The sequence below is a fragment of the Oryx dammah genome, unplaced genomic scaffold (assembly GCF_014754425.2).
Source record: "Oryx dammah isolate SB20612 unplaced genomic scaffold, SCBI_Odam_1.1 HiC_scaffold_23, whole genome shotgun sequence".
NCBI lineage: Eukaryota > Metazoa > Chordata > Mammalia > Artiodactyla > Bovidae > Oryx > Oryx dammah.
The window spans coordinates 114805048-114818740 of NW_024070207.1; the positions used below are offsets into that span (position 1 = coordinate 114805048).

The 13693-nt window shown below is 46.2% G+C and overlaps 1 protein-coding gene across 4 annotated transcripts in view; it reads left to right on the top strand.

The window, feature by feature from the left end:
- The window catches only part of SH3KBP1 (SH3 domain containing kinase binding protein 1), a 331078-nt gene extending 321619 nt beyond the window's left edge, over nucleotides 1-9459 (top strand). For all 4 annotated transcript variants that reach the window (XM_040266529.1, XM_040266527.1, XM_040266528.1 and 1 more), the window contains 3 exons: nucleotides 2613-2881; nucleotides 5966-6029; nucleotides 7031-9459. In XM_040266529.1, coding sequence (XP_040122463.1) covers nucleotides 2613-2881; nucleotides 5966-6029; nucleotides 7031-7072 — 375 coding nt within the window. In that variant the 3' untranslated portion in view covers nucleotides 7073-9459. The remainder of the gene's footprint in view (nucleotides 1-2612; nucleotides 2882-5965; nucleotides 6030-7030) is intronic.
- The last annotated feature ends 4234 nt before the right edge of the window (nucleotides 9460-13693 follow it).

Sequence of the window (13693 nt, forward strand, 5' to 3'; positions counted from 1 at the left end):
CATTCTCTCTGGCAGCAGAAAGCGATTTTCTCAATGATAACTTGGCAGAGAAAAGGCGAGCAAAAAGGCTGGGAATGATGGCCCATCTGCTTCTGGCTGACTCTGCCCAGTTTCTCCCTGCAGCACAGCCTGAGTCCAGGCTCAGCCTCCTCACCATGCCAGCCCAGCCCCATCTTGGCTTCAGCCCTGGGCGCCGGCTGCTGGAGGGAGTCCCGGCTGTGTTGCCCAGCGTCAGCAGCAGCCTCGACTCCCTCACTTCCCGCCATCCTGTCTACTCCCTCCCCCACCCCCCGCTATGATCTCACCTCCATAGGCCTGCGGCCTGCCCCTCTTCCCTCCCACCCATGTCTCTCATGCTCCCTGTGCCCTCCTGGCCCCCTCAGGACACCTCTCCAATCAGACCTTCCTGTCTGTCTCTTCCATCTTCACTCTGGGCTCTTACCCTCAAGAAATCTTCCAGCTCAGGGTCTCCCCTGTCTTTGAAAGCAAATCCAACCCTTTCTTGATCCTATCTCCTCCTGAGGCTTCTCCAAGAACTCTCTTTTTTCATATCTTCCTTTCTCAGCCGAGTGTTTGCAAAAGGAGTTCTAAATCTGCAGGCCATGCCCCTCACCTCCCCTTCAGCTGCCAACCCGCCTTGACCAGAATTCACTCTCCCTTGGCTCCAGCAATCAGCTCCCCTCAGTTTTGCTCTCGGCACCTCTGGAAGCTCCTCCAGGGAGCCCTCTTCTGGTCTGGCTCCATCCCCTCTCTCACCTCTCCATCTCAGCCCCCAAGAGTCCTCCCCTCTCTCTCCACCTCTTCAGTCCTGGGCACCTGTAGGCTCCATCAGTGGGCCTCTTCTCTTCCCGTTCTGTGTCGTCCACCCGCATGGCTTGCACTTCATCTGGTGATTTCTCTGGCCCAATTCACTTTTTCAGTCACTGACTCTGCCCATTGGACTTCCCCTTCGGCTGTCCATCAGGCTCCTAAAATTCAGTGTATCTGAAACTGAGATTGTTGTTTGGGCCTTCAGCCTGTTCTTCCTCCCATGAAAGGGTCAGCCTTAGTGCCTCCTTCCACATCCCCACCCGCGGCCCTTGGTCTGTACTTCACCTCACCTCCTGTAACCTGTCTAGGACCACATCCTCATGACTGTGGGGTGTCTGCTCCAGGAGGGCAGGGCTGCATCTCTTGTTTGAATGAACCTGCCATTGCCACATCTCTCTAAACTGTCTTTTCTCTAGACTCCTGGCCACTGCCTGAGGCAAAGCCTCGCTGTGTCCAGCTTTCACTATATGAGAGTTCCCAGAAAGTGTCTAGATATCCAGACCTGCCAGCCCTTCGGCCTTTCTGCAGCCACGGTGACCTTTGCTTGGCAGCCGATCTTATCCCTTTCCACAAGCCCCCTGTGCCTCCCTAGCCTTAACTGTCCCTGAGGGCACACCGCACCCCTCCTGCCCCCTGACAGTCTAGCTTCCCCTGACTGCGGTTCGTTCTTCGGTCTCTCGGCCTTTGTCTCACACACAGCCCCCTCTCACACCCATACATGATGTGTGTGGTCATGTATGCAGTCATGTATGGATGTGAGAGCTGGACCATAAAGAAAGCTGAGCACCAAAGAATTGATGCTTGTGAACTGTGGTGTTGGAGAAGACTCTTGAGAGTCCCTTGGACTGCAAGGAGATCCAACCAGTCCATCCTAAAGGAGACCAGTCCTGACTATTCATTGGAAGGACTGATGCTGAAACTCCAATACTTTGGCCACCTGATGCAAAGAACTGACTCATTGGAAAAGACCCTGATGATGGGAAAGATTGAAGGTGGGAGGAGAAGGGGATGACAGAGGATGGGATGGTTGGATGGCATCACTGATGCGATGGACAGGAGTTTGAGTAGGCTCCGGGATTTGGTGATGGACAGGGAGGCCTGGCATGCTGCAGTCCATGGGGTTGCAAAGATTCAGACACGACCGAGTGACTCAACTGAACTGAACTGCCCCCTTCTGACCACCTCCTGGTCCTCCTCCTCATCCTGGTACCCTTCCTCCAGGACACTGGGTCTCTCCTGGGTGCTTCCCTTCCTGCCTGTGCACTCCCCTGTCATTTGCAGTGTGTTGGTTAGTCTGTCTGTCTATATCTCACTAGGTTCTCAGCCCCTTGAAGGTCAGGAAAATGTTTTACTCACTTCAGAGTCTGAAGAGCCTAGCAGGTCCATGGGCCTCTGGACAAGTACATTAAATCAATTAGGAACTACCTGTTCAGAAAGGTGGTCAAATTTAAAATACATAAAGGGATGAAGGCAAAAGGAGAAGGGGGCAGCAGAGGTTGAGATGGTCGGATGGTATCACTGACTCAGTGAACACGAATCTGAGCAAACTCTGGGCCGCCGTGGAAGACAGAGGGGCCTGGCATGCTGCAGTCCGTGGAGTCGCAAAGAGAGCAGCTGAACAACAACAAGGGGTTGCTTGCAGCAAGCAGGCCCTTGAGGGTACATGGAGGAAGGAATGAATGGGTGGAACATGTGGAGGACTTTGGGGCAGGTGATGTAGACAGAGTGTCGTAGTAAACAGGGCAGGGCGGTGCCCCACATGCCTCCCTGGCCTGAACCCTGTCTGTCCTGCCTCACCGCAGGTGTCCGACAACAAAGCGTCCCTGCCACCGAAGCCAGGGACCATGGCTGCAGGCGGCGGTGGGCCGGCTCCTCTGTCCTCGGCAGCATCCTCCCCTCTGTCATCCTCTTTGGGAACAGTCGGACACAGAGCCAACTCTCCATCTCTGTTCGGCACGGAAGGCAAACCAAAGATGGAGCCTGTGGCCAGCAGCCAGGCAGCCATGGAGGAGCTGAGGACGCAGGTCCGGGAGCTGAGGAGCATTGTCGAGACCATGAAGGACCAGCAGAAGTGAGTGTCTGCAGCCCCTTCACAGAGCACCTCTTGGGGTGCTTTCCACAGGTCAAGGATGAGTCCTGCCAGCCTGGGTCCCAGCCTCCCTGGGGATAGGCCAGCCTCCCCCGGGATGATGGCAGCAGGGGTGGGAGTGGGCGGGTGAAGCCCAGAGGCTTCAGGTAGCTCAGCCGCACCTGGGAAGGGCCCAGGCTGGCCGCAGGGTGGACGAGGAGGAGTCAGCCACGAGGACCAACGTGCTGAGCAGGCTGTGAAAAAGATCTTCACATCCCCAGAACACATGGTATGCGCACGCACCACTGCTTAATCAGCCCAGCGGCCTTCTGGCATCAGCGAAATTGCCATTTCTTCAGTTAGCTGCCCTGTGTAGGAACTGGCTTGCATTTAGGGACACAGAGTAGGAAAAAGATGCAGGGACTCTTTGAACCTGAGGCTTGACACTCAGCACACACACCCCACCCAGGACACTGCATGCAGCGACAAAAATGGTAAAAGGGCTGGGAGTCGGGAGGCACTTACCCGAATAAACTGAGGTGCAGCGAGTTTAGGGGCCCGTTAGCTCTTTCTGGAGGGAACAGGTGAGGCACCTCAAGGAGGTGTTTCCTGAAAGGGTCTCCAAAAGCGACCTAGCAGCCCAGCTGGGGAGCAGCACGGTGGCTTCACAGGCACCTGCAGACATGCCCTGGGGAGGACACCTGAGGCTGAGCACCTGCCTACTACTGAGTGTTCATGTTCTTCAGGGAATAATTGGGCTAAACCAAGTTAGTTTCTTTAGAGCACTGCTCAGAGCCTTCACTGTGCCTTGGAAGACAGAGGCTAGTGTATGCGGTGTTTCCCAAAACGTACATCATCGTCTTGTGCCTGGGAAGACAGAGGCTAGTGTATGCGGTGTTTCCCAAAAGTACATCATCGTCTTTTCCCCAAAGCAATCTAAGATAAGGCTCCTGTGGAACTCACTTTGAGCCCTGCAGCTATATCCTGCTTCTCTTCTGTTCAGGCTGGAGGTGTCGTAGGAACCCATCCCCTGCCTGGCAAGAGCTCATCAGACAAATATGCAGAACTGCAGGATGGGACTAGAACAGGTCTTGAAGGGCCAGCCAGGCTGCCCCTAACTCCTCCAAGTCCCCAGCTCCTAGCTGTCCCTGCACAGGAGAGCTATGGGTACCCACAGGCCCCATCCATGTTCAGGCAACAGGCGTCCCCTGCCTAGACAGTGACCCCACAACCCCAGTTTGTCCCAGAGCACTGGTTCTCAGCCTTCTGACCAAGATGAATCAGCCACTCCTGGATCCAGGGCTTCCTGCCTTGGGGCCCTCCTTCTGGGAAGTGCCTAGAACTTTCCTGCATGTCTGAAATGCCCTGTGCCTGAGTCCTGAGTGCAGAGTCACCAGTGCCTGGGGGCTGCTCCACCCCATGTTGCTGTCTCCACTGTGAAGCCTGGGCATGGTTGGCTGGAATTGTGCTTCCCCAGCCATGGGGCTTCCCTGGTGGCTCAGATGGTAAAGCGTCTGCCACAGTGTGGAAGACCAGGGTTCGATCCCTGGGTTGGGAAGCTCCCCTGGAGAAGGAAATGGCAACCCACTCCAGTATTCTTGCCTGGAAAATTCCATGGACTGAGGAGCCTGGTAGGCTACAGTTCATGGGTTTGCAAAGAGTCGGACACCACTGAGCAACTTCACTTCAGCCAACTTCTTCTCAAATCAGACATCACAGTGGCTCCTCTCCAGGGCCTGGCCTCCCCACCCCGGGGTGCTGGGTCCCCACCAGTCTCCCAGCTTAGCTCTCTGTGTCACTTTCCGTGCAGCATTCAGCTCAAGTCTGTGCTGACTCTACTCATTCCCAAACCTGAAGTTCTCGCCTCCCTGTTCTGTCCTGGCTCTTCTCCATCAACTCCCATTGTCTCCCCTCCTCATAGACACGTGCCCTTTTTCACTGGTTCAAGACGTAGCAACTTCCTTCACACCTCCTTCTCCAATGAACTCCCCTACCTGGACTCGACTCCCTCCTGGAGTCGTGTCGTGTGTTTCAGGCCCCATCTTATACTTCTCTCCTAAACCCTAAGTAGAGCCCACTGAGATCATGGTACCCAGTGTGTGCATGAATAAATACATGGACAAAGCGTGACCGGTGCATGTCAGAGAACCCAGTGTGTCAACCACAGTGCTACAACACTGGTCCAGCTACAAGGACCACATGGCGCACATCTGCAGCGAGCAGATGCCGCACAAGGCCTCTGCAGCCTTTGCTTTTTAATTTCCCAGTCGAGTTTGCACACAGTGTAAACTGGAGTGTCTAGTACCCTAAAATGGAGCACAGATCTCTGACCAGAGTTAGCATGGTTGTAGTGACCTCAGTCTAGAGCCTGGGTTTGTGAGATGATTCATTTTGTTCTACTTCATTATTTAACGTTAGAAAGGGCACCAGGCTTTGTGTTCTAACTTGTGTCTACCTCATCTGTGACATAATTACTGTATCCTTAGTTCAGTTCTTTGACCTGCAAGTTTTCAGGTGTTCCTATTTGTAGGATTCTGTGAGAATATCTGAAAACATAATGCTAACCTTTTAGTAATTTAAAATTCTGTGAAAATAAAGGAAATATATATACATATAGATGTGTGTGTATATACATATATATATATATATGGGGAGCAGTAAAATTTCTGCAATGAATATTGTTAATGTAAGTACATGTAAAGACTAGCAATTCTAGAAGAAAGGACTAATGAGAGGGAAGACGACCAAATACAAGCCTGGATACCTAGAGACTAGACCCTGGGCAAATCAGGCCAGCCCCCTGAGTCTCAGTTTCCCCTTCTTCTTCTAGAAGAAGCTTACATTAAGGGATTTCCAAGGTCACGTCAGACCTATTATTTAATGGCTGCATATTTGGGGAGCCCAGAAATAATGGCCTTTCTATCTACACCAGGCTCTAAGCCTTAGCCATACAAAGAAAATAGTGTAATGTTCTGTCCACATCTTCTTTGTAAAAGGAACAGATGGATTTTGTAGTGATAAGAGATTTCTTATCTCCTGTTATAGAAATTTGGACTTTGTTTAATGTTACTGCCATTTGCTTTCCAGACGAGAGATTAAGCAGTTACTGTCAGAGTTGGATGAAGAGAAGAAAATCCGGCTTCGGTTGCAGGTGGGTTCCTTGGGGTCCTGTTGCCCCATGAGAGGCTCAGTTGAGGGTGGGAGCAAAGTCCGGGCTTTATTTTGAAAATAGATGAGAGTTATTTTTCTACCAATTTAGATGGGCTTCCTGTGACAATTGTCTTAGAATGACGCAGCCATACTCACATCCCCTCCTGGGACCCAGGAAGTCTTGGAGAAGGGAGGCATTAGCAATTGTGCCCCCAGTTGGGTTTCTCATTTGGAATCCATCTCTGTGAAAACTACCCCCCACCCCACTGTTTCCGGAGGCCTCATTGTCATAACTACCAGAGAGTGTGGGGCTAGGGAGTTTTGTCATGGTGTTTCTGTCATGCAGCCATTGAAGTTCAAAGGACCACAGCCGTCCACACTTCATGCCTGCTCTTTATTTCTCTACTTCTCCCTGACAGCTGTGTCTGTCTTGCAGGGCATCAGAGCTCTGTCCCCCTCTGGCCTCTCTCTGACCTAACTCAGCCATGACCAAAGGGCAGAGCGTGTAGAAGTTGGAAATGGTGGGCCTTCTGCTCTCACACAGTCAATTCCTTTGGTAGTGACTGGGATCCACAGTGTTTAAAGGATCGGTGACTGCATGCCATCACTTTGGGAGTGCTCATAGACACCCCCTTGGGCCCAAGCACAGCGGCCTGCCAGCCCTGCCAAGTGGTCCAGTGTGTCAGGACAACCTCCACCCTCTGACCAAGAAACTGGAATTATTGTTGTATTTTTGCTTTTGACAAATTTTGGACACTTGTAGCTGGAGAATTCAAACATCTACCCTCTCCTCGAGCTTCGCATCGATGTGCCTATTCTTTTGGCTTATGTCATTTCTGGCATCATGATCAACTCTTCATTCAGATACCATTTCACTCATTTCACCTTTCAAACTGTCAAGTTGATTATTTTCTTTCAATCAACCAGGCTGCTTATCTTTCCAGCTTTTATCTAGCCAGCCAATTGATTGTGATTTTTTTGGCTCTTGTTTTTCCTTTGTAGATGGAAGTTAATGACATAAAGAAAGCTCTTCAATCAAAATGAATACTTGATAAATGAAATGTTGCATTATTCATCCCGAGTCCAAGACTCAGATTTTCTGCCCCAGCCAAAATAACCTTGTGCCAAAAGATTAAAGGTTTGCCTCAACACATCCCTGTTTGAAAGATTAGCACAAAAGTCTTGATAGCACAACACAAATTCCATCCAAGAGGAGATTCTTCCCCATGGTATAGTCCTGGGTCTGGCACTGGTTGTGACTTAAACAGAGCAAATTGTGCTAAAGGCTTTTTTACTATGAGATCTCACGCGAAACGAAAACTCAGGCAGTTTAGTCCATAGTGGTACTATTTTGATGATATTTTCCATTAATAAAATGTAATTTTAGATTCTTCGTTTACAAGCTTTATAATTTTATGATTTTTTTTTAAATCGTGTTTTGCCACAGATTTCCCCAGTGTTTGTACTATACAAGTCCGGAGTGAGCATCCCATTCTTTTCGCTTACGTGGAAAGCTGCCTCGCTCTGTGTCCCCCTCAAGGATTCTATTACATATGCAATTTTAGGTCCAACCTGTCCCTTCTCCTGCCAGCAAACCCCACCACCCTAAGATAAATTTTAGCTTATATATGATGGTATATTTACAAAAAGAGAAAGAGAAAATCTGGTATTTGCAATGATCTGTGCCTTCTTTTTACCACCCTCTTGATTGGAGCTTTTGTGATGCAGCTACCATGATTTAAAAGACACGTTTTTTTTCTAGCCACTTATCAAAGTCCACTAGAGGCCACTGTCTTCAAAGCTTCCCTCGCCTAACCAAAGGTCCTAAGAGGAGACAGCTGTGAAGTTGGGCGCGCTCTTTGGTACCAGCTGTGACTTTTAAGTTCTAGTTTTAGGTTGTTCATGAACTAGAAATGTCACCCCTGCTTGATTTTTCATCAGCCAAGTTAAACCCCTGCTTCCTGTCCTTTGCACCTTTTGAGTGAACAGAATATGCATTATTAAAGCAAAAATAAATAAAAGTAAAAATGAAAACCAAGGGGGGGGAATGTTGTATTCTTTCCTGCACTGGGTCCTCGTGTGTGCTGTTGTGGAAACTGTACTCACATGATGTCATTTGCCTTGCTTTCTTGTAACCCTTTCCTCAGGTCCAAGAGAAAGGGGGGAGGCGCTTGTTGAAGTGTAGCCATTGGCTCGCTCTTGCATTCCTGGAATTGCTTTTTCCGACCCAAGGAAACTGGTGTTTGCTTGTCTGCTTTATCTCTGTAGCCAATGAAGAGTTCAGCCCTAGACTCTGTAACTGTTTTCTCATCCTTAGCTGAAAATAAGGGAAGCATACTGTATTGCAAGACTGTTTGGGGATTGAGGTGTGGGGGGTGGTCCCTTCATGGCCCCTGAAGATGTTTTATGTGTTTCTAAAAAGCTGCTTTGTCCATTTCCTGAGTTTTAAAGTGAAGCTACTAAACATCAGTAGATTGGCACAACGACAAAGACTGAGAATTGATTAAAATGAAGGAGTGATGCAAAAACAACAACAGCCCAACCACATGTTGATCATCAAAAGTATTACAAATAAATGTCTCTTCCTCTCTCCTTTCCTTCCTCCTCCCTCTCACCTACATACTCAGCCTTGTTGCTAGAGGCAGCTACTTTCTCTAGAGTATTCACAGATCCCTGGACACCCTGGTCTTCCAGGTCGGTTCCGGGATGAGGGCATAGTTAAGGGATGGGGTGTGTAAGAAAAGAAGCTTCATGCCCTTCACTCTCACATCTGAACATACTGCCTTTCCAGCTACCTTGCCCTCAGTATGCTGGGGGCCAGGAGCACCATGTTTCCAAGAGTGACATAAAACGTTCCTGTGCCCCTTGACTGTTCTAAGAGTTTCTATGTTAAATTTGAAGCCTTCAGAGATTCCTGCCACCTAAAATAAGAATGAGGATAGGATTCTTTTACGTTTGGATATCTCACTCATTATGAAAATCCCTAATGATATAGTTTTATATAATGTGTATACAGACGATTGTGAATAGTTAAATTGAGAGGTTGGAGCACCCTTGTGGGGCATTGGTGACCTGGAATACAAGAGGGATGTTACCTTCTCATAGAGTCATTGGCTTTCAGGAGAAGGACAAGCAATTCTAGAAGGAGAAGTTGACATATGCAGCTTCCTTCCTGCCCTATGGGCTAGCCAGCAAGAGGATTCTACAGTCATGGAACTGGATGAGCCACTGCCTAAACAGCCGCCATCTTTACAAAATGGACCCATCAAGAATATTGAAAAGCTTGGAAGTACCACTTTTGAAAAAATTCTTTTGCATTCAGCATGGACTTGACCAGCATCTATGGAGATTATTTTTTTGCTTCATTTTCTAAAGTTGTATTTAGAAAAGTCTTAAGTATTGTGCTTTGTAAAGAAGATGATTAAAATGAAGTTTTGTGAAAATATTTTTGTTCAAAGTTGTCATGGTCCAAGAGGAATGATATCTTGGAATTCAAGTCATTTTTCTCCATTTTCCACAATTTGATTACTCTCAGATAAATGTCTTCAGAAGATACGGAATATCATGCTCCTCCCTCATCTTTCCCTAGTGAAGAGAAATAATCCATTAAAATCTGTGGCTGTGAATTCCATTTCCAAGTTGTTTGCTTTTACTTTCATATTTAAGCAGAAGATTCAAGTTAGGCCTAAATTCTTTTTAGTGTAAAAATCATTACATTATTATTCAAATAATTGTGTAAAGCCATTTTTATTCATACACAGCCCTCTAGACAGCATACTCAAGCACACTTGTTTATGCCATAAAGACAGCCTGTACCTGTGATCACATGTGTGTCTTTGCTTACTAATCACAGGCTTTTTATTTCCTTACATAACCATCTCCTGGATGGGAAAACCACAGGGTATATAATTTATTGCTTTCAGTTGCCATGATCTGTATAAAAATTAGCCCCAGGTCCTACAAAGGCCTTTATATTGTAACCTGAGTTCATCATGGTCTCCTTTTTTGTGTGTAATATTAGGTTTTAGTCCTCTAGTTATTTTATCACAAATTAGTTATTTTACCACAAATTAATGTCAAGATGTTTTAGCACCAAAGGGATTTGGTAAAAAAAAAAAAAAAAAAAAAGGAAAAGAAAAGAAAAAAAAAGCTTTTCTCTTTGGTTTTGTACAAATGAAAAGTCTAACAAAGCAATGCTTGTGTGTGTGATAGGTGTCCAGTGTGGCTAATTGCAGTTTCCAACAGAGCAAAGGCTTGCTCTTTCGACCCAAGCCAGAAGAATAAGATGCCATTCCCCAGACTGGCTCTAATGAGGAAACACAATGACCAGGGCAGAGAAAACTCTTTCCTGGCCAGAAGTAAATGGTTGTCCATGTGGTATGAACAGAGAGGGGTCCTGTCTCTTAAGGTGTTGAACCTTGGCTGTCATTCTTAGTTCTATCGCTAGGCTTTCCCAACATGTGGGACAGAAGGCAGCATCTGAAGCCAGGGAGAATCCATGAAGAAGCTGCAGATTCCTGAGGTGGTTTTACTTCGTGCCTTTTTAAGTGACCCCGAACTGGAGTGGCCGTGGAACAGCCTCTCCACATCAGTGAAAAAGTGTGCAAACCGTATCTGTGAATTCAGAAGCCCCAGTAAAATGGGCTATTATTCCTTTTTTTCTTGTTGGAGTAATAGGTGATAAATATCTTCAACAAAACAATAGAACAAGGTAACCTAGTAGGTTGTAACTAGAATTTTCTAAGGAAAAAACAGAGGGAAAAAACTGACTAAAAAAGAAGAGTTGAGTTCCTGGAGAACCAGGTTCTTGGGACAGTCTTATTTCAATGGCAACATATTTAATTAAATTATACAAACAGGGCCATTTAAATCATGAATGCTTCCTTACCTTCTCACCCTTATAGAATGACTAGTTCTCCAAGAAACTAAGATGTATTGGCAAACTTTTGAGCGCTTTGCTGGGAAAGTGCCCTGGAAATGCAAAACTTCATTATAATTTATGTTAATTTTTTAAGTCTTTTTTTTAAGGTTTAAATAATTTATTTTTATTATTTTTTAATGTTTATTTATTTTAATTGGAGGTTAATTACTTTACAATATTGTATTGGTTTTGCCATACATCAACATGAAGGGTTTACAAGCCAGTTGTTAAACTAACCAAGCTAATAAAGTTATTCAAAGGTACAGAAGAACCACAAAGAAGTCAATAGCATTTACAAGATTATTCCCTAAGAGAAAAACAGAAATGTCTTCAGGGAAATGGAGTGGGTTCTCTTGAAACTTCATGAGTATTTCTTAGCGTGGGGCCTAATCTGAGAGAACAAGGAACTTGACTGGGGCTGGAGCTGTAGGTAAACAGGGACCCTTGTATGAAACACCCACCTATCCCCCCCGCCTTGGCCCAAAGAGGCTCTCAAAAAAAAAAAATGTTCTTTGTTCTCAAGGCAGTCTCCATGGAGGAAGTGAATCTGGAATGAAGAGAGAAGTCAAGTCTCAAAGGGAACTTCGGGCCTGGAAGGATAAATGACCTGCTTTTAAAAGGGTGTGTCTAGTGCTGAGAATGTGGCAGAGGGTGATGAGGAAGACAAAAGGAGGCAGAGGAGAGTGTGAGACGCTTTAAGATAATAGGGGCCACCATGTGCTAAGGTGTCTGATGTCATGCCTACCAATGAATCTTCTAAGGTTTAGAAGACCAGAGTAGTGACTGTAGGTTCAAATGAGGAACTCATTCTGTTACCTTGAGTATTTTTAGCTAACTTACTTTTTCTCTAATTGTGAAGCTAATATTATACCCAGAATAGAAAATAAAAACTGTAAAGAGAAAGGTAGAAAGTATTTCCACATCTCCACCACAGGGACATTGGTAGGATTGTGCCTTCTTGCTTTCTTGGGGTTGGGTGGGGGCAGTTCCTGGCCAATATGGCTGCATGGTCTGGGCATTAAGATTATCAGAGCATAAAAAAAGAGATGTGAGAGGCTTTGAATTTTAAAAAACAGATGAAATTGTCCTAATTTTATTCAGATACAGCCTTTAATAATTTTGGTGTCTCCTAATGGAGGTCATTCTGTGTCTGTAGTTTTATAGTTTATACTTAGTTTATCATTTCTTTGCCGTTAACTTTTTTTCAAAAGCATGGTTTATAGTAGCTGCATAATATTCAGTCTCTAGATATGCCAGAGAGCATTTAAGCAACCTTTTCTGGAACATGCATTGAGTGCTTATGATGTGCCGGACACCATGATAGGTGCTGAATGCAATGTAGAGCCTCTCTTCAAGGAGCTCAGATAAGCTCAGGTAAGCAGGCAAGTGTTTCGCAGTGAGAGAGTGTGACCACAGAGAGAAGTCCAGGGGCTTTGGAACTGCAGAGCAGAGGTGCCCAATGGAGCCTCGAGGGTGGAGAGGTCAGGGAAAAGACATTTTTTGGTTAATTCTAGTTTTTTATGTTATTAAGTTATGATGAACACCTTTTGGCATAAATCTATGTCCGCATTTCCAGTTTACCCTTAAGGCAATTTCTAGAAGTGGAGTGTGAGTTACCTGAGATTATTTAGCAAGGATAGTTTTTGCCTGAAGATAAACATAGTTGAGGGACTTCCCCAGTGGCTCACTGGTAAAGAACCCGCCTGTCAATGCAGGAGATGCAAGAGAAGTGGGTTCAATCCCTGGATCAGGAAGATTCCCCTGGAGTAGGAAGTGGCAACCTCCTTCAGTATTCTTGCCTGGAAAATTCTATGGACAGAGGAGCCTGGTGGGCCACAGTCTATGGGTTGCAGAGAGTCAGACATGACCAAGTGACTGAGTACAAACATAGTCAAATTAACATTAGTATACAAAAGTGACTAGCCACCCATCTGCCCCTAAAGTTGTAGTCACCTAAACCTCCCTTGGTGTCAAGTCTGGGTCTCTTCCTTCTGGCTAGTGACTCCTCAAACGTCATCTCTAACCTGAGGCCATCCCTAACCTGCTAAATCAAAGAGCAACAATAGCCTTAGTTCTCCCTCAGATTCTCCCATAGGAGCGTGTGTTTCATTCTGTTTTAATCACACACACACAAACACAGTTACTTGTTTTCTGTCTACTCTCCCTAGAATGAAGCCACCATGCGATAGTGACTTTATTTCTTCACTGCTATGTCCCTACCACCTGAAACATTGCCAAGTGCATAGTAAGCACTTGATACATGTTTATTGATTGAATAGATGAATTGGTCATTGTGACTGAGGCCAACTGGGATTTATTCTATACATTTGAGCAGCCAGTTTTACCTTTACTAAAACTCTTTAAGTGTAAAACTGTAGCACTTGGGAGGATTCACGACATAAGAAAACAGTTAATAAAGAAAGCCTTCAGAGGTCCTTGTACCTGAGTCTCACCCAACACCTGGACCCAAAGGAGTGTGCTAACATCACCATGGATCTAGAACAAGTTCACAGGGTCTGTACACCGTCATCTCTAAGACTTTCATCGGCTATTATAAAGCTGTGGCTACCTTTGTTTAAAGACATAAAGTATTATTTTTTACTTAGATTCACTGTGCAGAATGGATTCAAGAGCGAGCATATTCCTGATCCTTAACTGTTGACAGTTCTCAGAAGTCAGCTGAGAACCTAATCGCTGGCCCCCAGGACTGACCATTTGCTGTCAAAGTGATGGATAAGCAGGAC